At 40.3% G+C, this 26,926-nt stretch overlaps 1 protein-coding gene across 2 annotated transcripts; it reads right to left on the bottom strand.

Moving 5' to 3' along the window:
* Window positions 1-30: 30 nt before the first annotated feature.
* Window positions 31-26,926, bottom strand: BUD13 (BUD13 homolog). Of its 2 annotated transcripts, none has more exons than XM_040631201.1 (10): window positions 26,782-26,926; window positions 24,886-24,976; window positions 20,823-20,907; window positions 17,891-18,646; window positions 16,028-16,332; window positions 14,358-14,463; window positions 13,897-14,035; window positions 13,397-13,581; window positions 13,085-13,166; window positions 31-428 (listed from the first exon to the last, which is right to left on the bottom strand). In XM_040631201.1, exons 1-10 carry the CDS (start codon window positions 26,922-26,924, stop codon window positions 335-337), a joined length of 1,986 nt encoding a protein of 661 aa, XP_040487135.1. In that variant the 5' UTR covers window positions 26,925-26,926; the 3' UTR covers window positions 31-334. The 2 variants fall into 2 exon arrangements, with proteins under 2 accessions (XP_040487135.1, XP_040487136.1); XM_040631202.1 differs by having other exon boundaries at window positions 18,284-18,646.

The following is a 26,926-nucleotide window of genomic DNA, read 5'->3' as shown; positions in this document are numbered from 1 at the left end:
CCAAAACAAAATACCCAGTTAAGAACATGATTTTGAAAAAATAAATGCATGTTTATTAAAAAAGAAAAACCCTAACCAAGAACAAACCCTGGGACGCTGAAAAATCAACACTTCCTCTGAAGGCCAGCAATAGCCAGTGTTGGCACACCTGAGAAGTGCAGGTGCCTCAGTCCAAACATCAGGTCTCAAAATATTCTTCCATAGTCAAAACTGGCATTTAAGTTGCTGGTCTGTGTGGACCCTGATTATTAGCATAAACAACTGTTAGAGCTGGATGTCTGGCTGCCCTATGTCCACTACCACAACCCACAGCCACCCCACAGCCTCAGAAAAGTTACATATCCTCAACACTCCACTTGTAGGCAAGTTCCTCCACCGCCTTCTTGCTGGCAAGCCTGGCAAAGCGCTTCTGTTCAAATCCATTGGATCTGCAATCAAGAGACACCGATCAGCCAGAATCCTGAACTGGACATTTATTTTTGAAAAAAGAGAAGAGTTCACAACCTAATGAATAAGGAGGAAAGTAAGGCAGTCATGTGAAAATATTTAAGGCATATGCAATAGAATAAAAAAGCCAAAATACATAATTCATCCTTTTATTGGTTCTTGTTCAGACCCTTCACCATTCTTTTGACACCTGTTTCAAACATTTACCACTCTACAGGCCCAACTCACTCTCAGCTGATGTCTACATCTTATAATTCACCCATTCATTACACAAGCATTTAGTGGATTCTCATACAGGCTTATCTCGTTTAATTGCACTTCACTTTACTGCACTTCACAGAATGCATTTTTTACAAACTGAAGGTTTGTGGCAACCCCGCATCAAGCAAGTCTATCGGCGCCATTTTTTCCAACAGCATTTGCTCACTTCGTGCCTGTGTTACATTTTCGTAACTCTTGCAGTATTTCAAACTGTCTCATTATTTGCTATGGTGATCTTCAATCAGTAATCTTTGATGTATCTATTATAAACTGTTTGGGGGTGTCACCAATTACACCTCTATAAAATGTCAAACTTAGTCGATAAATGTTGTATGTGTTCTGACTGCTCTACTGACTGGCCATTCCCCCATCGCTCTCCCTCTCCTCTAGCATCCCTATTCCCTGAGACACAACAGTACTGAAATTAGGCCAGTTAACGACCCTACAATGGTCTCTAAGTGTTCAAGGAAAAGAGTCACTCATCTCACTTTAAATCAAAAGCTAGAAAAATGATCAAGCTTAGTGAGGAAAGCATGCCAAAAGCCAAGACAGGCCAAAAGCTACATCTCTCACGGCAGTTAGTCAGGCTGTAAATGCAAAGGAAAAATTACTGAAGAAAATTAGAAGTGCTACTCCAAGGAACATACAAATAAGTAAGCAAAACAGCCTTACTGCTGATAATGGAGAAAGTTTTAATGGTCTGGATAGAAGGTCAAACCAGCTGTAACATTCCTTTAAGCCAAAGCCTAATCCAGAGCAAGGCCCTAATGCTTTTCAAATCTGTGAAGGCTGAGAGAGGTGGGGAAGCTGCTGAAGAAAAGTTTGAAGCTAGAGGGGTTGGTTCATGAGGTTTAAGGCAAGCAGCTGTGTCCATAACATAGAAGTGAACGGAAAAGCAGCAGGTGCTGATGTAGAAGCTGCAGCGTGTTCTCCAGAAGATCGAGCTCAGACAGTCCGTGAAGGTGGCTCCGCTAAACAGATTTTCAGTGTAGATGAAACAGTCTTCTATTGGAAGAAGATTCCTCTAGGACTTTCACGGCGAGAAAGGGGAAGTCAATGCCTGGCTTCAAAGCTTCAAAGGACAGGTGGGCTCTTGCTAAAGGGTTAATGCAGCTGGTGACTTTAAGTCGAAGCCACTGCTCATTTACCACGCCAACAATCCTGGGGCTCTTAAGAATTACGTTAAATCTACTCTGCCTGAGCTCTGTAAATGAAAAAACAAAGCCTGGATGACAGCACAGCTGTTTACAACATGGTTTCCCAAATATTTTAAGCCCACTGTTCAGACCTACCGCTCATTAAAAAAGATTCCTTTCAAAATATTACCACTCACTGACAATACACCTGGTCACCCAAGAGCTCTGATGGAGATGGACAAGATTAATGTTGTTTTTGTGCCTGCTAACACAATATCCATTCTGCAGCCCATGGATCAAGGAGTCATCTGACTTTCAAGTCTTATTATTTTTGTAAGGTAATCGCTGCCACAGACAGTGATTCCTCTGATGGATGGGGGCAAAGTAAATTCAAAGGATTCACCATTCTAGATGTCATTAAGAACATTCGTGATTCACAGGAAGAGGTCAAAATATCAACATCAGCAGGAGTTGGAAGACTTTGACTGCAACCCTCATGTAGACTTCGAGGGGTTCAAGACTTTAGTGGAGAAAGTACCTGCAGATGTGGGAGAAACAGCAAGAGAACTAGAACCAGAAGTGGAGCCTGAAGATGGGACAGCAAGGCTGCAATCTCATGATCAAACTTGAATGGACAAGGAATTGCTTCTTACAGATGAGCAAAGAAAGTAGTTTCTTGAAACGGAATCTACTCCTGGTGAAGATGCTATGAAGACCACTGAAGTGACAACAAGGAATTTAGAATATTACATAAATGTAGCTAATAAAGCTGTGGCAGGTCTGAGAGGATGTACTCCAATTCTGAAAGAAGTACTACTGTGGGTAAAATGCTATCAAACAGCATCACACGCTATAAAGAAATCATTCATGAAGAGAAGAGTCACATGATGTAGCAAACCTCACTGCTGTCTTAAGAACTTGCCACAGCCACCCAGCCTTCAGCAACCCCCACCCTGCTGAGTCAGCAGCCACCGACATGGAGGCAGCACCCTCCACCAGCAACAAGATTACGACTCACTGAAAGCTCAAATGATCATTTTTTAGCAGTTAAGTATTTTTTAATTAAGGTGTCTACACTGGGTTTTTTTTTAGACATGCTATTGCACACTTAGTAAACTATGGTATAGTATCCATGTAACTTTTATACACACTGGGAAACCAAAAAAACTCATCTGTCATATTCACTTAATTGTGGTGGTCTGAAACTAGACCCCTAATTATCTAAGATGTGCTTGTATATACTAGGCACTGTGTCATGAAAATGAGTATGACGTAGCATCTATTCTGATGAACTCCGACTAGTGGAGGAGACTGACATTTATACCAATAATTAAAATAAAAAAGCATAAACTGTGGTGGAGATAGGCATTGGGTATCTTAGAAAGAGAATGGGGATCTTACTCAGATTGGGAAAGGGATGAAGAGGAATGGTCAGGTAAGGTTTTGTGGAAGTAGCCCCTAAGCTAAGTCTGAAAAGATAGAGCTAACCACAGGGCTGGAGGTAGAGAAGGCCAGAAAAGGTCAGGAGAGCATTTCGGGACAGAGCGCAACATGACTAACAAGAACAATTGTACAAAAATAAGAAACAGCTTGCTACATGGAGGGAGCCAGAGGCAAACTAGTACAGCTAGAGCCTACAGTATGATGAAGGGAATAGCACAAGACAGAGTTAAAAAGCTCAGATTTCATGTAGTAAGGATAGATTTAAAACAGGAGCAGAAACTGTATTTCTGGAGGAGACTGGAGGCAGGAAAGTTACTACGGGTACAGGCAACAGATGATGAAAGCAATGATAAAGGAGACTTGGAGACAGATTAGCGATGTAAGAGCAAAGGAGGAGGAGGTAAGTTTGACTTGCAGGTTAGTAATTTTAGGGACCAGATGAATGAGGCTGCACTAAGTAGGAGAGAACACAAGAGGAAGAGCAGGTTAGGGGAGATGAGGCTGAATACGTTGCATGTAAGGTGCCTAGGGTACACAGCAACAGACAAATCCAGTGCACAGCTATATACACCAGATGAACCGCAAACACAGATCTGGGGATCACATACATATAGGTGGTAACTGAAGGTGAGACTAAATAAGATTCGGCCAGAAAGAGCACGTGCAGTGAGAACAGCTAAGGTTAGATATGGAGCCCCAGCAACATTAAAAGGGTACAAAGAGGAAGAAAGCTCATAAAGGTGGCCAACAAGAAGAGAAAAGAACCAGGAGTAGAGTGTCACGAGAGTTTCAAGGAGTGGACCTCAACTCCCTTCAATACTATGAATTCTGTCGTCTTACATAAACTTCTTGAAAGAGCTTGTATTCACTGTCTACATTTCCTCACTTTTCATTCATTCCTTAACACATTAAACCCTGCTTTTGTCTCACCATGCCACAGAGTTTGCTCTCTTTCAGGTCACCAGTGACCTTCCTTATTGCCAAATCCAGTGATTTCTCCTTCTACCCAAGTCAGCCGCCAGGTCCTGCCACCTATCCCCTGAACACTTGCCCACCTCCTCTTCTCTCCATTGCACTCCCACTGCCACAGTTCAGACCTCTGTCTCCTTTCCCTGACCTACTGCGACAGCATTGTACCTTGTCTCTCTCCACTTCCAGACCTGTGCCTTTCACATGCTTCATATTACTGCTATAATGAGGTGTCTATCTAAAATGCAGAGTTGCTGTTAATCCTTCAGTGGCTCTCCTTTGCCTTTAGAGTGAAGACCACACTCCTCAGAAATGTTTCCAAAGCCTACTGTGACCAGGTGCCTTCTTACCTTTCTAGTACATCTCATACACTCCACTCCACACTTCATGCTATCCAACAACAGCAAACTGCTTATGACGGCCCCTCCGTAACACCATGATGTTCCATACCCTTATGACTTCACACATACAGGATCCTCTTCTTTAAACTTCCTCCCTTTCCTCCTTCTGTTGGCTGGTGCCTACCCATCCCTTAAGACTAAGCTCATGTATGTTCCAGGAAGCCTCCCCTGACCACACTCTCCCAAGGCTGAACTTACTCTTCCTTTGTGCTCCCAAAGCACCTTGAAAATCCTCTATAATAATAATACTTAGCAAGTACCATTGAAATTATTTGTCTTTCTCTAGATAGAAAGTGAGTTCCTAGGCTCAGGGACTGTCTCTCACTAATTTTAAAAACCTGGCACCTAGTACATAGCTGCTTAAAGTAATCACATCTCTGCTAAGTGTTACTAAACTGATTGAGGTAACAGGCTTCCCTCTTTGCTCATGCCTTCCGTAAGGGATGAGTAGGGTAAGTAACGAAATGTTTTAGGAAGAAGGGAAGCTTATTACAAATGGCTCCATCTCTAACCTTAGAAGCATGCAGGATATTCTAAAACACCAAGGAAACCACTGTTTTTTGCCTTGGGGAATAAATACTAAGAGAACCAACACTAACATCCTCATATAAATGAAACACATAAGGATAACAAACCGAACCCTACAGAATCAAAAAAACAAACTGCAAGAGCACTCATAGTGGAAAAGTCTTGGACTAGAGAATCTAGAGCCCAGGATTCTAATTCCAGCTTTCTCAGGTGAGCTAAATAACTACAGGTAAGTCGTTCAATTTATCTGACCCTCAGTTTATCTTCTAAATAATAATGGGATCACATTAGTGGACCTTATGGGTTTTTCCAAATACAGATCTGTTCCAGAAATGTTCACTTGCCATGGATCAAAACCAGACAAAACTAGAAAAGGTGACAAAAGAATGAATAATCAGAAAGAAAGCAAAGAGGAGAAAGAGAACTAAAAGGAAGGAAAGATCTAGGAAAAATACGAAGTGGAAGAACATTACTGGGAGAGCTGGAAACAGATCAGACGCCAGTAAAACACTAGGTCAGGAAGAGTTCTGAGTTTGGATCCAGAAAATTTTTTTTAAATAAAAAAAGGTGGGGAGGGACCTCAGTGTAGCAAGAAAAAATCTTTAGGGTGTGGCTATAAGAAGATCTACTTCTGACTACGAATTAGCATTCTGAAAGATATTCCCACTACCAGAGAGCCTGTATCCCGGCGGGCAGGCGAGCTGCAAACCAGGGAGTAGTAAGCAAGCCTGAAACCACAGCCACCCTGCTGATACCTGCCAATATCAGGAACTAGAGCCTCGGATTTCAAAGGCCCCTTGAGGGACAGAAGAACAATGCCTTAGGGCTATATGAGGTGGGGTAATGGATTTCATTCACAGCAGAGGAACTTGAGCAGTCTAATCTACCCTTGGATAGCAATTATAAAATCTGGACAAAATATAAAATTGCAGTATTTGAAATTATTTGAAGGCCCGGGAAAGTGACCAAAAGGCAGGCAGAACCTGGATGGGAATCTATGTGTGAAAAGAGATTTGTGAGGCTTTTTGCCAGAGGGCACTTCCCAATCTGCACAGCTCAGGGAGGCAAAAAGCCACAGGTTTATTGGCTAGAGATGTCAGTGCAAAGAGGGCAGATCAGCTGGAAAATCAGGGAGGAAACCCGAAATGGAGGGAGCTACAAAACAGATGAACCCCAGAATCTACACACAAACTACACCCAAATCCTTGGCCAACTGCTAAACTGTGCTTGTGCAAGGAAAACCACATTGAGTCCAATAAAAAAGCAGCAGCTAGAAATTGAAAGAACTGAGCAGAAAGTGTAGCTGCTGCCCACTGCAAAGGAGACAGTGCTTGGAGTTCAAATACACCCATGTTAACCATCCGCCAGAATAAAAACCAACATACTTCAGAATATAACAGAATTCAATATCCCTATCATGTACCATTTAGTGGCCAGTGTATGTTAAAAAATGACCAGACACGTAAAGAAATAGTAAAATGTGATCAAACTCAAGAAAAAGCTATTAATAGAAACCAATCCTGAGGTGACCCAAATGCTGCAATTAGAACACAGGACTTCAAAGCACTAATTATAAATATTCTCAAGGAAGACGGAAATGTCTCATAATGAATGAACAGATGGAAAATCTCAGCAAAGAAATACAAACTACCAAATGGAAATTCTAGAGTTGAAAAATACAGTAAAAAAATCCATTGCAAGGACTTAATAGATTGGAGATGCAGAAAATCAATGAACTTGAAATGATCAACAGAAACTATCTGATCTTAAAAAGAGAGAAAAATGGTGATAGAGAAATGAAATTCAGAGCTCTGTAGAATGATATCAAGTGGTGAAAAACAGTATAACTGAAGAAGAAAGAGGAATTCAGAAGAAATAATTAACAAAAACAGCCAAATACTTCTCAAAGGTGACTAACACGAACTTATTCATCCAAAGAGCACAACAAACCCAAAGCAGGATGAATTAAAGAAAACCACACCAAGGTACATCACAGTCAAACTGCTGAAAACCTAACAGAAGAAAATCTGCCAGAGAAAAACAACGTATTATAATAGGTGCATATTATGATATGTGTGTGGTGGTAAGGGGGGAGGGGTAACAATGAAACAAATGAGGACTGAGGACCAACTTTTTTTCCCAATTTTTTCCCAACTTTTTTTCCCAAATTTTAAAGAATATTTATTTATTTGACAGAGAGAGAGAGACAGAGAGCACAAGCAGCTGAACAGGGAGCCCAATCTGGGACTCAATCCTAGGACCCTGGGATCACGACCTGAGTTGAAGGCAGATGCTTAACCGGCTGAGAAACCCAGGTGCCCCGTGAAGACTGACTTCTAATTAGAAACAATGGAGGCCAGAAAATGAGTTAACACCCTCAAAGCATTGGCGAAACTGTCATGCAACTCCGGTACTATCAATCCAGAGTTCCATGTGTTGGTTTGCAACATCAGGAGCTCCCCAGGTGAAGTCTGAATTTGGCCCTGGTACACAGAGGGCAAGGAGAGACAGAAGAAAGAGGCAGGCCACTCCAGATTGATAGGGGGTTAGGTTCAATAAGCAAGGGAATTTACATATTAAGTCTGTCTTGGGTATCCACCAACCAGAATCTTAGAAACTTATATAGAGGCCTTAACTGGGTTCAGTCACATATTCGGCCCCGGTGGTCTCAACACCTTACTCTGTCAAGGCTGCATCCTTGAAACTGCTGCTAGTAAGTATGGGAAGAGTAGGCAGACACACATTCCAAGGACAAAGGAGGCAGTAAGAGGCCTCTGACTGTCTTGACTTGTGGGTCAACCAGTGGTCATGTCCTCTTGATGACCGCTTCCAACACTGTCAGTAAAACTATTCAGAAATGAAGGTGACAAAAAGGACTCTAGTTTAATAGAATTGTGCCAATGTCAATTTCCTTATTTTGGTAACGTACTACAGTTATGTAAGATTATCACTGGGGGAAGCTTGGTAAAGGGTATGCTGTAACACACTGTACTATTTTTTCAAGTTCTTGTCTAAAATTATTTCAAAATTAAAGTTTTGAAAAAATAAAGGTGAAATAAAGACATTTTCATATCAACAAAAACGGAGAGAATGTGTTGCAAAAAACCTGCACTAAAGGAATATTAAATGTTGTTTAGAGGAGAGAAAAAAGAGCACCAGAAATGGTAAGTATGTAAGTTAAATATTAACACCTATACATTTTGTTGTTTTCTTAGTTTTTTTTAATAACTGTAAATTAAAAATTAGAACACTGTATTGTGGGATCTATACCATTTATGTTTTATATATGACAACAGTAGCACATAGAACAGAGAGTTAGTGGAACTACAGTGTTACAAGGTTCTTATATTTTATGTGAAATAGTACAGTTATAACTCTCAGTAGGTCATGATAAGTTAAAGATACATACTGTAATCCTTAAAGCAAACACTAAAAAAAACTGCAGAGAGGCTTAGCTAAAATAACAGAGCAATTTAAATTCAATATTAAATGTACACACCTAAAATCCAGAACACTGACAATACCAAAGGCTGGCAAGGATGCGGAGCAACAGGAATCCTCTTTCTCTGGTGTAACATAAAATGGTATAGCCAGTTGGAAGACAATTGGCAGTTTCTTATAAAGTTCAACACAGTCTCACCATATAATCCAGCAATCAGTGGGTATTTATCCAAGTAAACTGAAAACTATGTCCACATAAAACTCTATACACAAATGTTTATTGCAGCTTTATTCACAGTCGCTAAAACTGGGAGCAACAAAGATGCCCTTCAACTGGGGAATAAACAAACAGGTACATCCATACAGTGGGATATTCACGCAAGAACATGGATGAATCTAAGGGCATTTTGCTAAGTGCAAGAAGTCAGACTCAAGAGGCTACATATTATATGATTCCATTCATGTGACACTCTGAAAAAGGCAAAACTATAGGAACAGAAAATAGAGCACTAATCACAAGGGTTTGGTGGAGAGGGTGTAATTGACTAAAAGAGGACTTATGGGGGAAATTTTAGATGATGGAACTTTCTATGTAGTACTAGGGTGGTGAATGAATGACTCTATGCATTTGTCAAACTTCACAGAACCATACACCATAAAAAGTAAACACTAACATGGGCAAACTCTAAAAAGGAAAAATCACCCAGGACGTCAGGAGAGCCCAGAATAGACTGCAGACTATGAATAATGAATCTATTACATTATAAATGTATGACTAACAGTACGGGGGTGGGGAGGCAGGGAGCTGACCCTTTAAATTATGTTGGAAAATAGTACTCTCACTAGAAATTATAAGGGTAAGAACAAAAGCAACTATACGTAAATACTATACTTTAGTCAGAAATCTGTTTCTCATTTCATTTCTCAATTCTGAAACTGTTTTACATGTATACTGAGGTAAGCAAAATGGACGGTAGCTGGTGGGTGCCAGGTTTCTCAATGATGGAGGGGAAAGTTATAGATAAGCAAGAAGAAAAGAAAATACTGCACTAGAGTAGGTTACACCAGTATGAACTCATATTTATGTATCTGTATATATAAACATGTATGTATAGACACATAAACAGATACAGAAATAACGACAGACATGTGGGCATATGTGGATTTCTAGACATGTACTACCTAGCTCTGTCTGCTGACAGGGCCTAGAAACAATGACACCCCAGTAACAAGTATTTCTACAAGTTAGATCTTGGTTTCTAAATACTGTTATCCATTAAAAGCAGCCAGGGTCCCTTGGAGAAATGGTCGATTCTAAAGTTGGGACAGGGAAAATACAAGATGAGTCTGGAGCATCTTGTAGTATCAGAAAGTCAGAGAGTGCTCAAAAAATAAAAGGCGAGGGCATGCAAAAGGGACACCTTAAAGAATTCCCAGTGGCTAAAGAACAAAACAATTTGAGCAACAAAATAAATAACATATTACTGGATTACAACAGTATAAAATATACATGACTCATTACCGACAAAAAAATAACTAAGATAAATGGGGTGATTAAACAAATCCTTATAGAAAAAGTCCAAATATTATATGTAGATATCCCACGAGGTCCCCTTTTGTGTGCAAGCTGAACTTAGTGACTCACTTCTAGAGAGCAGAGTATAGAAGGGGAAAAAGAACAATTTTAAAGTGGAAAAACTGGCAAACACTGACTACCTTAACCAAGTGATTAAGGTTAGCATCACTAGTGATGTCCTGTGGTTACCATGTACTGGTTAAAATTATGTGATGAGAAGGGCACTCCACCACTGTGGTATTCTTTCCAAAAACCCATTACCTCAGTCTAACCATGAGAAAAACACCCAATGAACCCAATTTGAAGGACATTCTACAAAATAACTAACCATATTCCAAAAAACTGACAGGCTTACAAAGAGCAAAGACTGAGAAACTGTCAACAGATCACAGGAGACTAAAGAGTATGACAGTTACTTGCAATGTGGGATCCTGAATTGGATCCCTGAACAGAAAAAGGACTTAGTGGAAAAACTAGTGAAATCCAAGTAAAACCTGGTACATTAAAAATAACGTACGAATGTTGGTTCTGATAAACTGTACCATGGTAATGTAAGGAGTGGTAATAAAACTGGATAAGGGGTGTACAGGAATTCTTCATACTATCTGCAAATTGTCTATAAATCTACAATTACTAAGAAACAAAAAGTTTGTTTTTAAAAAAATAATTTTCAAAACAGCCCCCCCAAACAACTACAGAATACATATTCTCTTCAAATGCAAACAGATTATTCACCAAGGTAAACCATATACTGGGCTATAAAACAAGCAGCTTAATAAATTTCAAAAGATCAAAATATTATGGAGTATAATCTCTGATCTCAAGAGAATTAAATTGGAAATCAAAAACAGTGAGATATCTAGAAAAGTCCAAATGTTTGGAATTAAACAATGAATTCCTAAGTAACTCATGGATCAAAGAATGAACCAAATCAACATACATTCCTGGAAAAAAAAAAAAAAACAAACCTCTCAGCAAACTAGAAATAGAAAGGAACCTTCTCAACTCAGTAAAGGGAATCTACAAAACACCTATAGCTTACAACACATGTAATGGCAAAAGCCTGACTGCTCTTCTAAGATTAGGAAGACAAAGATGCCTGTTCTAACTACTTCTAGTCAACATCTGCACTGGACGTTCTAGTTAGCGCAATAAGGTAAGAAAGAGAACAAAGGACATTTGGATTGGAAAGGAAGAAGTAAAGCTGTCTATATTCACGGATGACCTGATCCTCTAGGTACAAAATCTGATGGAGTCTACAAAAAAGCTATCATACAAAGTGAGCTTCACTACAATAACAATTGATATTTGTCACCAATGACAAAATTCAAGCTTTTAAGTGTAAATCAGAATTTCAAAAAAATGTGTATCTGCCACCATGAACCCTAGCTTCCCGTTTAAGATTTTGGTGATGAGATCACAGGCAATGTCAACAAATATATGATTAGTTGACTTTGTGTAGCAAAAAATATCAACATTTGGCAGGTCTGAGATACTCAGCAAACCAGTATTTTCCAAATGACCAGTACATGATGTTATAAAATCACGTACCAGGAAAAGATTTATCCAAAGCAGAAAAAAAAAAATGGATTTTAATGTAACAGTATGGAAAGTTTTCTGATATGATTTCAGACTCCATATTACAAATCACCTTTAAGAAACTACCACTTGCTGAGTTTTTCTGTAGTATCAAAACACGTAACATACCTTCCTTTTCTTTTTTTTTTTTTAAAGATTTTATTTATTTATTTGACAGAGACAGCCAGCGAGAGAGGGAATACAAGCAAGGAGAGTGGGAGAGGAAGAAGCAGACTCCCAGCGGAGGAGCCTGATGTGGGACTCGAACCCGAAACGCCGGGATCACGCCCTGAGCCGAAGGCAGACGCTTAACGACTGCGCTACCCAGGCGCCCTATACCTTCCTTTTCTAATTATCTATGTATAAGGCTGAATTTTCTAAGGTTAAATTTTCTTCCTGTACTTCAACTAAACATAATGCAAAAGACTCAATGCAGAATCCTACTATCTACAATTAAGCCAAACATGAATGAGATTTGCAAAAATACTAATCAAAGACATTCTTCTATTTTCTGTTTGGAAAACAGTTATTTTTCTTTAAAAATATGGCAATTATGTTAACATAATAGCTTTATTATGTTTTTAATGAACTAATAAACACTTTTTAAACATCTCAGTTTAGTTTCTAATATAGTAAATATTAACAGATATATTCCACATAAACAGAAGTTTTTTGGGGTCCCCAGTAATTTTTAAGAGTATAAAGAGTCTTGAGATCAAAAAGTCTGAGAATCATCATGCTGAATGCTAGAACAATGTCCTTTAGTAGGCAGGAGGAGATGGGCTCTAATATGTAAAAAGAGGGACAGACTTTGGAAAGAAGCATATTTAGGTCGTTGTGCTAACAGATAGGAAGTTAGAGTACATGGGTAGATGCTGGTTGTAGGGGTCAATAAGACACTGTAAGTAGCTCACTCCTAAGGCAATGAAGAGAAGGTTTAAGGACTACATTTTAAAGATATAACACACAAAAGACTCCAGACTCCCACCATCGCTCATCCCCTCTAAACCTAAAATATCACTGGAAGTGACCAATGTCAAAAACAAAGGGTATCCTATTGTCAGCACCAGAATTATTTGTCCAGAGCTTTAAAAAGCTTTGAAAAGGGGGGGGGGGAGGAGGAGGAGGAGTCTCCTAAGCATGGGAAATGGGATCTGGTGACCTTAGAAACAGAAGCAAGCAAACTGCATGTTATTAACCTTGTGCTTAGAGTAGCAAGTGAGGGAGAGTGATTTAAGAATGGTTAGGGAAGGTTAGGGTCAGATGGAAGAGAAAACAAAAATGTAGGAAACATTCAGGCTTACCTGTCCACTCCATCCCAGCGATATCCAGGCCAGATATTGAATCTATTGGGAGGAGGTGCAGGACCATTGTAGCGAGGTCTCACTGGTGAGAGGAGAGAAAGGGAAAAGAAATTAGTTACCTATGTAACTCAATTCAGAGCTGAGTGGCAGTGGGAAAAAAAATTTTACACAGAAATCTTTACTGAGTTGAACCCAAACTCCTAAACACAAGGAACCTAAAACTGTATGGGAAAGCCCATACATGTGCCCAGCTAAAGACCCTCTCTCTTTCCATAAGTCACCTCCATCTCTGGTGAGTCCCAGAAGGCTCACCTTTCTTATTCTTGTTCTCCTTGGCTTTATTCTTCTTGATAAAGTTGGCCATGGGGTCCCCCTCTCTTTCCTGTTCTCTCAGCATCCGATCCAGATCTTCATCATCAATATAGCGGGCCAGAGGCTTCTGCATTTCCTTCACTGCATCCTCCACGTTTTGTTGCTGCTGCCGGGTCTGGGCTAGCCTGGGCAAAAAGAACCAAGACCGTCTGCTATCCTGTGTAACATTTCCCCCCCTTACACTGAGACCATATGGCTACATTTGGAAAACCTCCTTTTTCTAGCAGTATAGGCCAAATATTGAAAAGAGTAAAATTCCTAGAATACCAACTGAAAGTGTAGAGCCCATCAGTATCTTAGAAAGGACATTGAGCACATTGAATTTTCCATTCCTGAAACAGCTCTTAAGGCACAGCAATGAACTAGCTGGTCAGAAAAGTAGACAATGAGCTTCTCTCGTCCTAGCGCAGTCTTGTTCTTCATTTCAGTGGTTCTCTTACCCTTTTCCCCACTGAGCATACAGCTCATCTCTCTCCGAGTCCTTTTCTGCTTTTCTCCTTTGCTCTAAACGTTCCAGTTTCAAATTCCTCTTACGACCAGACTTATCTCGAAATACGGTTTCAGCATATTGGAATTCAGCTGCAAAGGAAAATTCTACTTTTAAAGATAAACATCAGGTATCAAAATCAGAAATAATTCTAACAGTTGAAATCAACCACTTGGGATTCTGATGGTGGATAAAAACTTTTGCAGCCAGACTACAAATAGTCCCTACCAATATCTAACCTTTTTCAAGAAGGAAAGGAACCATTTGGGCCCACTAAGAAGTTAACATAATGCATAAAACCAGAGCTGAAATTTAATATCAATTAAAAGTTTAAAATATCAGGTACAATAAACTACATTAAAAAACAATAAAACCTACATGAGCCTTGACTGGTCTCCACTTTCACATTTTTACCTTCAAACGCCAGGGTTTCTTGGTCCCGTTTCTTGAGTTCCTGCTGCTCTCGCTGTATGTCAGTTAACACCAACCCAGTTTTAGCCCCAGAATACATGTGTGCAGCCTGTGCAACGGAAAAGGGAGCATCCAACATTAATGAGACAATACAGCAGCAGGCTCCAGGGTATACACAGTTAGGTGCATTTTTGCCTGATGATTAGCAATAACCAAACCAAAAACTCTAGCCTTGTGTTCTCATTACTGACCACAAGATTCACAAAATAAAAAAGAAATAAAATTGAATTTGATGGCATATTAATAGTACTATCAAGTTTCAAGAATAAACAGAAACACAAGCCAAGAAAATATTAAAGAACAGGCATAGCATCTATATTTCTGACTTTTCAGTATATAAACTGCACACAAGAAGCTGCACTCTCAGGTCACCTGATCAGAAACCTGTATCAAACTCTAAGCCCTCCAATACAGACCCACACTGATAAAATATTCCATTTCAACTACAAACTCAAACAAATCTAAGGTCCTTCAATTGTGGATATGTTTTAGGATCATGACAAGTTATGACCAAATCAAACCTTTTTATTAAACTCCATTTCATAGCAAGATAAACAACCAATCCAAAAATGGAGCATATAGTGTATCATGTGCAATGTACTCAATTTGATTAATATGAAATTGTCCATGAAGTAAACAGATACATAAAATGTCAGGGGGTCCAGCTGCAACACAAACCTCACTTTCTTCCCCAAAAGAGAAGAACCCCACTTCCGAGTCAGGAACAGACTACCAGGACCATGTGGGCAACAGAGGAGACCTACCTGAAAAGTCTGGGTTGGAGGGAAAAGTGCACACTGCAGGCCCTATTCCTGTTTCTTAACCAACTCACTGGAATAAGATTCTGTCCCTAGCACCGGTGTGCTTTACAAAAACAACGGCTCAGAGGTCATGTGGATGTTCTGGGCAATTCATGCTTCATCACAGATTTAAAATAAAACAAAACACTGACTTCCCAGGTGGTATGATTTCTAAAAGTCATTTCATATTTTAAATCTCTCTCTTTAAGCTCTGGATACAGAGACCTGCTGTCCGATTTATAATAATAAATTGCTTACGTTAATGTCTCACTTTGTCCTGGGCACTGTGCTAAGAGTTTTACTTACCCTGACTCATCTAACTCTCACAATAGCCTCATGAAGTACATACTATGATTATCCACGTTTTACAGATGAAGAAGCTGAGGCTTAAAGATATTCCATAGCTTGCTCAAATTTCACAAACAGCAGCTGAAGAAGTAGGATTCAAATATGTGATCTAATTAACACAAGGTTTGTACTTTGAACTCTACTCTGTAAACTATAGTTCTCAGTTCATTCCTAAGACAATAGGAAGTTTTTCCGGACCTATTAAAAAATGAGATTTGTGGAATAAAGAGGATAGAAAGGCAGAAGGTACTTAGGAAACCTAGTGTTTGCAAGTTCGTCTGGGCTGGGTTATAGGCAGTCCTGCCCTCAGAGAGAAGCAAAGAGCTCTAAAGGTAACTGTGCTCTAGATTTACTCTGCTACCAGGAGCTACCTCCTTCCTCTCTGGTTTACATATCTGAGACGTGTACACAGCTCAAAAACAGAAGCCACTCTAAGGAAAAGACATGGCTCCTGAGAATTCCTACCTTCTTTCCTAGAGACTGACTCCTTCGAGGTGGAGACAGATCAGAATCAGAAGATTTGGCCCTCTGTTTCCTCCTTGGAGGAGACAGGTCAGAATCAGAGCTCCGATGTGTAGGTCTATTCCGTGGAGGTGACAGATCTGAATCAGAATCCTTGTGCCCTGAACTTTGCTTATGCCGTGGAGGAGAAAGATCTGAATCAGAGGCTTTCCGACTGTCACTTGGGTAGGAGGAAGAGTCCAACACGTGGCTCTGATGTCTCCTAGGTGAAGAGCTTGTGTGAAACCTCCTATGGCTGGGGGAAGAGCCTAGAAATTAAAAAATAAAATCTTTAATCCCCTTGCAGAATTTTAAAAATAGAACTTACCAGGCTAATATTCAATATTCATTCAGTCCTCCTCTAAAGAGCTATCACTAACCTAAACACAAGTACAGATGATGCGTGAGAAGATCAGAGTCAGGGACAACTTTTAAAACCAACAGGCAGGATGAGGGTTCTATTCCCAAATTACTAGTGACTGTGACTAGCATGTGAGACCTCAACATACTCACCTATGTCATATTTATCTGAGCATAGAATGGGCAAAACAACTTGTGCTCAGACTTCACTGCTGTGGCAAAGTTAAAAAACTACCTAGAATATACCTGGGTGAGGGGAGGGGGGTGGGGGAATGGGATAGGCTGGTGATGGGTAGTAAGGAGGGCACGTATTGCATGGTGCACTGGATGTTATACACAACTAATGAATCATCGAGCCTTACATCGGAAACCGGGGATGTACTGTATGGTGACTAACATAATATAATAAAAAATCATTATAAAAAAAAAAAAAAAAAGAATATACCTGGGTGGCTCAGTCGCCTAAGTGTCTGCCTTTGGCTCAGCAAGGCTCCCTGCTCAGCCCCGTGTCAGGAGAAGTCTGCTTCTCCCTCTCCCTCTGCCCCTACCCCCATTCATGCTCTGGTATGCTTGGACTCTCTCTCTCTCAAATAAATAAAATCCTAAAAAAAAAAAAAGAAAACAGTTCCTAGGGACAAAGACTGAGTAAACAAATCTCACTGCATAGGCCTGAGTTGTAGACACAAACATCACAAATCAACTCCTAAAAAGGCAACCTGCAAATGGGTATCAACCATTTTAAAAATATACATCCCTCTTACCTAGTAAGTCAATTTCTACTTTGTTTTCTAGAAAACATATCTAGAAGTACTTAAATTCCCAGAAAAATCTATCTAAAAGTAGATAAGGGAATAATCCAGAATGGGGCAACAATTTATGTACAAGGCTCATTTTAAAATTATAAAAGCAAAACTTTAGAAATAACCTAAAATATGCAGTATTAGGGAAATGGTTAAGCACATTTATGTAACAGAACACCGATAAAGATCATATTGACAAAGAGATGTTTTTATGACACGGGGAAGATAACGTTAAGTGAAAAAACCAGGCAAGACTATACACACAACACGTACATACAACATAGAAAGGGCTTAACTACATAAAAAAAAAATGAATAGAAAAAAGCCTAAACAAACACTGGCCACAGCACTAACAGTGAATGGCTCTGAATGACAGAATTTTGTGTAATCTTTCTTCTACTTCTTTATACATCTCTATACACTGTGAAGTTTCTACATCAGACATGTAGTATTTTCATATGGGGTGGGGACAAAAAACAAAGATATATAAAAATATCCTCCTTGCCACTGTAAATTTTAACTCTCCTCAGCCCAACCTCTCCCATTTCCCTACAGTTTTTAAAACTTCTCCAAAAAATACCATTCTCATTTCTAAAGACCACAAGTAAAAGGTCCAAAAGAAAGCACTTAGGGAGGAAGTCCTTCTCATGGGCAATCAAATGCTTACCTTTAGAATCATGCTTATGGGATTTTGCTTGCTTTTTTCGTGGAGGAGAGAGGTCGGAGTCATACTCATACTTGCTGTTCTTTGAGAGTGATGTATGAGATGGTCCTGGCCCCTTCCAATGTGGAGAAATTTTGCTAGAGGCTCTTTCTGGAGCTTTACCACTTTTGGTTCTGGGCAGCGAATGAGGGACATTAGCAGCCAAATCAGGGGAGTCATGACGGGCCCTCCTGAGCTGCGATGTGTCCAAGGAGTCAAGAGTCCTTCTAGGTTGAGATGTGTCAGGGGAGCTATTTCGGGCCCTTCTGGGAACAGAGGTATCTGAGGAATTGTGATGGGCCCTCCCAGGAAGAGATGGATCTCGTGTGTCATGATGGGCTCTCCTAGGAGACGCACCTGAAGAGTGATGATGAGGCTTCCTGGGGGGAGAAGGATCCAGAGAAGCATGACGGGCCCTCCTGGGAGGAGATGAATCTGGGGTGTCATGACGGACCCTCCTTGGGGGAGAGGAATCCGGGGTGTCATGACGGACCCTCCTTGGGGGAGAGGAATCTGGGGTGTCGTGTCGGACCCTCCTGGGAGGAGATGAATCCGGGGTGTCGTGACGGACCCTCCTGGGAGGAGATGAATCCGGGGTGTCGTGACGGACCCTCCTGGGAGGAGATGAATCTGGGGTGTCGTGCCGGACCCTCCTGGGGGGAGATGAATCTGGGGAGTCATGATGGAAGTGTCTGTGTGAGGGTAGATCTTCACTGTGGCCTAAACAGAAAGGGCAAAGAGTTAGATCCCCACAGGTGCTCTATTCATCCCTGGTACCAAAACTTTCAAAAGATGCCCTGGCAGCATACATATCAAAACTACTCAGAAATTCCAAAAGGTCTGCACAGCTCTTTTCCTTAGGGGCAGTAAACCGGCGTCCATGAACACCTTAAAGACAACCTCTCGTATTTGCCTAACAAGCCATTTAAATGCATTTTTCATATTATACCTTGTAAGGTAAGCTAGGCAGGCATCCTTGTTTCACAGACATGAAAACAGAGGCTCCAAGAAGATGAGTGATTTCTTGACAAGTCACAGCCACTCAGATGAAGAGATAGGCTAACACCCTGATCCTCTAGCTGTCAATCCAATGCTGTTCCTAAAACCCTGTCTGTGCAGAGCTCCCAGAGGCTCCTACTGATACTCAGACTAGATAACACACAGTTCATAGTCACTCTTCTTTCAAAAGGCAAAGTGACTAAGCCTGTGCCACATCAAAATGAAATGCTATTAACTATTTAATCTACAGCCCTGTGCTCCTTATGGGGGGAGGTCACCAGATAAAAAGAGGGATCAGCATTTCCTGATCACCTACTCCAAGCCAATGGTTTATATACATTCCCTCACTTAATTCTCGCAACAAGCCTGAAAGACAAATATTGTTATCCCCATTTTATAGATGAAGAAGTTGATAGAAAGATTAAGGCATACTGCCGAAGTCACACTGCTAACCTGTGGTGGAGTGCTGGGGGATCCAGTGCAGATCCACCCGACTCCAGGGTCCACGTGCGTACTTTTAACATAGGGAGTTGAGGAAAGAGTTTGAAACTTCCAGTTTCCAAAGGTATTCGAGAATGAAATGTTTACAGCAACTCAGGACATTTCCAAAATCCAGTTTCTCCTCTCCATTTGCTTGTCATTGAGCTCTATGGCCCCAATATAAATAAATGCTGGGTAGGGCCCAATGAACACTTGCTAAGTGGATGAATTATACCAAGCCAACTCCTTTACTTTGGGGAATAGTCCTCTCTGACTGGAATCACCACTCACAGAAGAGTACTGATATCTCTGGGAGACCTGACATCAAATCTAATCCATGGCGTTGCTAAATTACATGATATTTATAAAAAAGGAAGTAAGGATCAGAGACCAGTGAGGATATTTCCAGTGACAAATGGGGATGGAGCAGTGAGAATGAAGAAAAATAATTATTCGGCAGGGGAGGGGGCAGGGGGTGCAGGCGGTTTGGTATCACTTCCTAGACCTATAAATATGGAGACCAGAAGATTCTCTCTAAAAAACGAGTATGGGAAGGACTGGAAACAAAACCACAGGATAAGGCAGAAAATAATAAGAGTGAACAAGATTCTGATAAAAGAATACATACTGATAATAAACTTTTTATTCATAAAACAATAATGTACTGAAAAGTTAACTGAGGCAATAGTGATCACTAACCTATAGCCAACTGTCACTTTGGTTATGCATTTTTTTCTTATCGGAATTGTAGGACAATTAACATAAGCACAAAGTATAACAGAAAAAGAACAAATCCTATTTAGGAGTTAATTCTTCTACACTTCATGTATGAAAAAGGAACATGTGTTGAGAGTAAACTGGAGTTAAATGGCTATTCAAAAGCAAGATCCCTGTTTACGCCAGGGGAAAAACCAAGACAAGTAAGAATAAGGTTTGTCTCTGCTCAAACACAACAAACAAATGTCCCTTATCCAATCCTCAAAAACTCAAAAAAATTTTAAATATGGAGTTAAATTACTAGCCTAGGGAGAGGGTATAGCGTGGGTAAGTGGAGGATAATGCACTGCAAAATACCAATATTTAAAAGAAGAACAAAGAAAGATTTACTCCTCCAAAGTCCTGTCTATATACTAAGTGCCCCACTATTTGGGCCCAAGGGGAGTGGTTACTGCAAGAACCCCAAATAAGTCACTTCCTGACTTCGGTAACCCTAATGGCCAAATTACAAGAGAAAATGGAATACTTGGTCTCCCACTTCCGATGTCTTGCTACCTCTGAAGAAATTCTGAATTCTTTTCACACTATATTTTTCAGGATCAAGGACACACTAAAACAAACTATGCATTTTTCTAAAAGAAAAGTACAGAGAAGAAAAAAAAAGGCTTCCCCTAAATATGGGAAATTTGTTGAAACTAACCTCCCAGAAGCTTCCATTTGGCACTGGAACGAAAGGCTTCCATCTGCTTTACCTCTTCTGGCCGCTCATCCACAAACTCAGCCACCTGTCCGAGTTAGGACATTATGTTGAGAAAACCCACAGGATCCAGGCAAGGAGCACTGTTGTTTCAAGAACCTGAACCTATGACCATTCCATTCCTAATGCACATGGCACACACAAGTCCAAAACAGCCACGAAGAGACATGCAGAAACACGGAGTGGTCCTCAGCTATGTTTGCCCCATGAGATGTTTATCTGATTGTCCCTGGATAGTTTAATTATAGATCTTTCTCTGACTAATCAACTTTCCTCCAAAGGTGAATTTTTTCATTACAAACCTTCTTTATCAACCTGCCAGGTACACAACTGCCACAGATAAGCTAAAAGTTAAGTTCCTTTTACCTTTTTACTTTTACATTCAGAGTGAAAATACAGGCAGGCTTCCATGTCAAGGGCTTCAGGCTCCTTATGAAACCTCTGCTGTTACAGGTAATCACAATGACAGGTTTTCTTAAATCCAACCAAAATAAGTCATTAAGAAGTACATAGATCCACAGAATTTTTAAGGGATAAAAACACATTTCATATCATCCAAATTCCCATACAAATCTGGAATCTTCTTATATCCTTGAAAAATGATCACTCACCCAGTCCCTCCCTGACAGGGAACCAATTTACTGGCAGTGAACTCATTGTGTCCATTGTATTGGGGGCAATGCTAGAAAGTCTTTAGTTTTATTGGACCTCTATCTACTTTCCTAGAACTTCTTTCCATTAACCCTAGTTCTGACTCCAATACAATCAACCTCCTTCCCACATAACAGATTTTCAAAGGCAGCTGGCATAATAAATTCTAGTACAGTACAGCGACTACATGCCAGGCACTGTGTTTGGGCTTTACTTACATTATCCCACTCAATCCTCAAAACAGCCCTCCAAAGAAAGGTCCCACACTAATAAAAAACAAACTATGATTCAGAGAATTTAAGCAGATTTCTCAATATCACAAGCTAGCAAGTGGCAGAACTAAAATACAAACCTAGGTCATAATTCACTTCTATTTTTCTGTTCCCAAGAGCCTACCATCAGTCCTCAGGTAATCCAGTTTTGAGACAGGAAAGCACAGGCCTGAATTCAAGCAAGATAAACTGAGATCTAATTCACCAGCTCTGCCACATAATATTGTGTAGCCTTTGGCAAATTATTTTCTCTAAACCTCAAATTACCTCATTTGTGAAAGGAGGACTCAAAGGATTTCTATAAGGATTCAATGAGATAATTCATGTAAGCTAAGCAGCTTGGTACATGGTAAATGCTCAATAAATTATACCCATTATTCTTGTGCTGCCACTGCTATTGTGCTTGTCCTAATTATTTTGCCATTATTACTGGTGGTTGTGTGGTCTTGCCATAACAAAAATGAATTCAATAATCAAGATCTGTTTTAATCAGTGCAGAGAGCAGTGGAGCTAAAGCCTCCCTTGTTCAGGTTTTGAGGCAATCGTAAAAGCAAAAGACAATATTATAAAGGAAAATTAACAGACTTGGCTATATAAAAATTAAAAATTTTAATTCTCAAAAACATAAATGAAAAGGCAACTAATAAAATATACCAATGACGGGTAAAACAGATAATATATTCTTTTATATAAATATCAAATAAATCAATGAAAAAATTAGAAAGTCCAATTTTCTAAACAATGGGAAAAAATGCCAAAAAATTATAAAATACAAATGCCCAATAAACATATGAAAAAATTATTCACTCCTTTTCAAAGAAACTGGATACCACTGTTAACCTGCCAAACCGACATAGGTTCACTATTGTTTTTGTTGAAAATAATTCTCTAGTATTGATGAAGAAATGCGGAAAATGGCATTCTCAAACAACTTTAAGGAGAGTATAAATTGGTACCACCTTTTGGAAAGCAATATGGGAATACAGCTCAAAAGGATCACACTTTCTAACCTATAAATTCCATTTGATAGGAATAAAGAAATGAACAGATTTCTAAAATGATTTCTGTACAAGATGTTTTTCAAAGCACTATATTTTAAAACAGAAAACCACTCATACATCCAGTAAAAGGACAGGTTAAATTAATATATATAATTTATGCAACTACTATTGCAACCATTAAAAATCATGTCCTCAAAAAACATTTTAAAATCTTACTACAGTAGTCACAACATATTATTAAATGAGAGGATCAGGCTCCAAAACCATATGTTCAGTATGATCTCAATTATATTTAAAAAATAAATAAAATACAAGTATATATAATCTATGAATTAAAGACATATGCATCCAAATGTTAGCAATTGTTACCCCTGGACAATCACAGGGTAAGTGATAATTATATTTTTTTCCAAAATTTTAAACCTTCTTGTAATTTCCAAATATTCTACAATAAATATGTATTGCTTTTATAACATAAAAAAAATGTTGTAAACATTAATTAGGTTAAGTGGTTCTAACTCAAATTAATTGGCCCCTATGATCACTATTTCCCTTCTTCCTTTTTTTTTTTTTTAAGATTTTATTTATTTATTTGAGAAAGAGTGAGCAAGAGAGACAGCACAAGGGAGGGGCAGAGGGAGAGAAAGAGAGAGAAGCAGACTCCCTGCTGAGCAGGGAGCCCTACGCAGGGCTCCATCCCAGGACCCTGGGGTCATGACTTGAGCCAAAAGCAGACACTTAACTGACTGAGCCACCCAGGCATCCTGACCCCTTTTTAAAGTAATCTCTAAACCCAGTGTGGGGCTCAAACTCACAACCCCGAGATCAAGAGCTGCATGCTCTACCGACTTAGCCACCAGGTGCCCCGCTATTTCCTTTCTAATTACTAATAAACCTTCTTTTAAACAATGTACTATAGAATATGCTGGGGATTAACACTGAATACACTCATCTGGAATTCAATTTACAACCTTTTAGTGTAATACAGCCTATCAACAGCTCTCCTTTTCTCCATGTTTCTCAGCAAGGTTTCCATGACGGTACCAATGTGAGATTATTTGCCTATGCTTTTGCTCACTTGGTTCTTACTGGTCCTTCAAAACTCAGCTCAGGTATTTACATCCTTCATAGAATTTCCCAGTGGAGGGTGCCTGGGTGGCTCAGTGGGCTCAGGTCATGATGCCATGGTCCTGGGATTGAGCCCCATGTCATAGGGCTCTCTGCTCAGCAGATAGTCTGTTCTCCCTCTCGCTCTGCCCTCGCGACTTGTGTGTGTACATTCACTCTCTCTCTCTCTCTGAAATAAATAAATAAAATCTTAAAAAAAAATTTCCCAGTGGAGTAAAAAATGTGCTACTTCCCCAGTGCTCTAATAACACTAGGTACATATGTGAAATGTCTCTCCACCATTTATCACATTGTTAAAATTTGAAATTCAGTCTCCCATCTAGGTTAGGGTCTCTAAAGTACAGACACTAGGTTTTATTAATCTTTTTTTTTTTTTTAAGATTTTATTTATTTATTTGACATGACAGAGACAGCCAGCGAGAGAGGGAACAGAAGCAGGGGGAGTGGGAGAGGAAGAAGCAGGCTCCCAGAGGAGGAGCCTGACGTGGGGCTCGATCCCAGAACGCTGGGATCACGCCCTGAGCCGAAGGCAGACGCTTAACGACTGCGCCACCCAGGCGCCCCTAGGTTTTATTAATCTATATATTTACAGTACTTAGACAAAAGTATACAATTTTAAACCTGGTTGAATCAATGAATAAAAGGAACAAATAAAAAGTTTCCTGTAACTGAACCTGAACATTGTTTTTAAGGTACATTTCAATAAACTGAACCATGGCTAATTGTAAACATTACAATTGGAAGTCCTGCCTCTTTGTGATTAGCTTCCATTTCTAGGCTAATGAGACCTTCCATAAACAAAGAAAACAGTCTATAGGCATCATCAAAGAAAACTACTTTAAAACAGCTCTTTGAAAAGTGTCACCTCTTTTCTGCCCTCAACATATATATATAAATCTACCCTGTACCAGGAATCAAGATTGAGAAGTCCTCACAGCCTCAAAAGATACATACCACAGGCAAATCTCCATCATCTTCTTCCTCCTTTTCCGGTTTAGTGGTAGAGATAGTTGTCCAGCTCACATCATCATCCACAATCCGCATTCTAAATGTGAAAAATAAAAAGATCAAAAAGGAAGAATCATTCTTGGATAACAGCCTACAAACACTTATCTATGGATTTTAGGATAAAGCTCAAAATCCTACAAGATTCTATAAGGTTCAGTCTTTGCCTATATGGCCAACTTCACCTTGTACCCCTGCCTCCACAATTCACTACCTTGCTGGTCATCTTCTGGTGCCTGGAATGAGCCAAATTCCTTACCACATCAGTTCTCACATATTCAGTTCCTTCCCTCTGCCTGACCAACTCTTCTTTCTTTAATGGGAAACTCTTAAGATTCTTAAGAGTCCTAGCTTACATTTAATTTTCTTGAGCTTCTCCCCTTACCTCCCTCAACCCCTGTTATGCATCCATGGGATACTTTCATTGTATTATTCACAAAGAAAATAAATCAATTAGTTGTGTAATTAGAGGTTTAAAGCTTGTATGCCCATTAAATTACAAGGTCAACCAGAATAGGGACTACGCCTTCTCATACGCAGTGATATTCTCAACACCCTGAAGTAACTGGCCTAAGAAGTACGTATTCAATAAACGTTACATAGACAAACTATGGATGAGTCCAAATAATCAACAATGACTGCCATGATGTGAACAGTCCTACCTGAAAAGCCATTATCACTGTATACATCTCTAACCATAACCATAAAGTGATATCATTATTACTCTCATTTTAAAGATGTAGAAACAGTCTTAGAGAGATGAAATATCTTGCCCAAGGCCACACAGCCCACAAAGTGGCACAGCTAGGACTCAAACTCTGACCAGCCTTACTCCAAAGCTCAAGCTATTTTCACTACATGGCACTGTCTCTGGGATGCCTAACAAAGTACCACAAACTGGGGGGCTTAAAACAACAGAAATGTATTCTCTCTCAGTTCTGGAGGCTTGAAGTCTGAAATCAAGGTGTCTGCAAGGCAATGCCTGCTGGGAAGTTTCTAGGGAAGGATATTTCCTTGATTCTTCCAACTTCTGGTAGCCCAGGCATACTTTGGCTAGTGGGAGAGTAAATCCAGTCCAATCTCAGCCTCCATCTTCACATGGCGGTTCTCCCCCTATGTCCGTTTGTGTCCAAATTTCCCTCTTCTTAAAAGGACACCAGTCATATTGGATTTAGCGCCCATCCTAATCCACTATGACCGCATCTTAACTAATTATATCTGCAAAAGCATTATTTCCAAAGAAAGTCACATTCTGAGGTTCTGGGTGGACATGAATGGGGGGAGGGGTACTATTCAACCCAGTACATTGGGCTACAAAGTTTTCTCACTTGAAAAATGGGGATAATAACACCACCAACTTCGTGGTAGTATTACGAAGCTTAAAATCACATACCTCTAAAGTACTTAGGATGGCATCTGGTACGTGACAAGAACTACAAATGTCAGTTGTTATTGTTAACAGCATCACTATTAAGAGTAACAGGAAGTAAGCACAGGTCTCTGACTCAGGACCAGAGTCCCTGGGATTGCTGAACTCCCCAGTCAGGTTCTGGGCCCTAAATATCCAAACACGGAGGCTTTGGATGAGCTCCACCATTATTCTCAGGGCACGACATTCATTCTCTACGGAAGAGCACGGAACGCTACAAAGGCGGGAAGAGTAAGGAAAGTTAGAGCCGACTTGAGACCGCGAAGATACCGCCCACGGGCGCGAGGCGCCTGAGCTGGGCTCCCGACGGGGGACCGGCGGGCGGCGAGGAGAGGGGAAGCGCCGGCCGAGGGCGGAGCTGGGGAGGAGAGGGGCGGCGAGCCGCCGCAGACCCCGCCCCGCCAGAACCAACTCACCCCTTGCCGCCGGCCCCGCCAGGCTTCGGCCGCTTTCTGCGACGCTTGCGACCGGAGTCAGAGCCCCCGTCGACGCCGGCAGCTGCCCCAGACAAGTAACGCTTCAGGTACTCGGCCTTGGAGAGCGGCGGAGCTGCCGCCATGG

The sequence above is a fragment of the Ursus maritimus genome, unplaced genomic scaffold (assembly GCF_017311325.1).
Source record: "Ursus maritimus isolate PB19 unplaced genomic scaffold, ASM1731132v1 scaffold_16, whole genome shotgun sequence".
NCBI classification, from domain to species: domain Eukaryota; kingdom Metazoa; phylum Chordata; class Mammalia; order Carnivora; family Ursidae; genus Ursus; species Ursus maritimus.
Note: the sequence above shows the minus strand (reverse complement) of the source record. Positions and strands in the feature narration are given on the sequence as shown.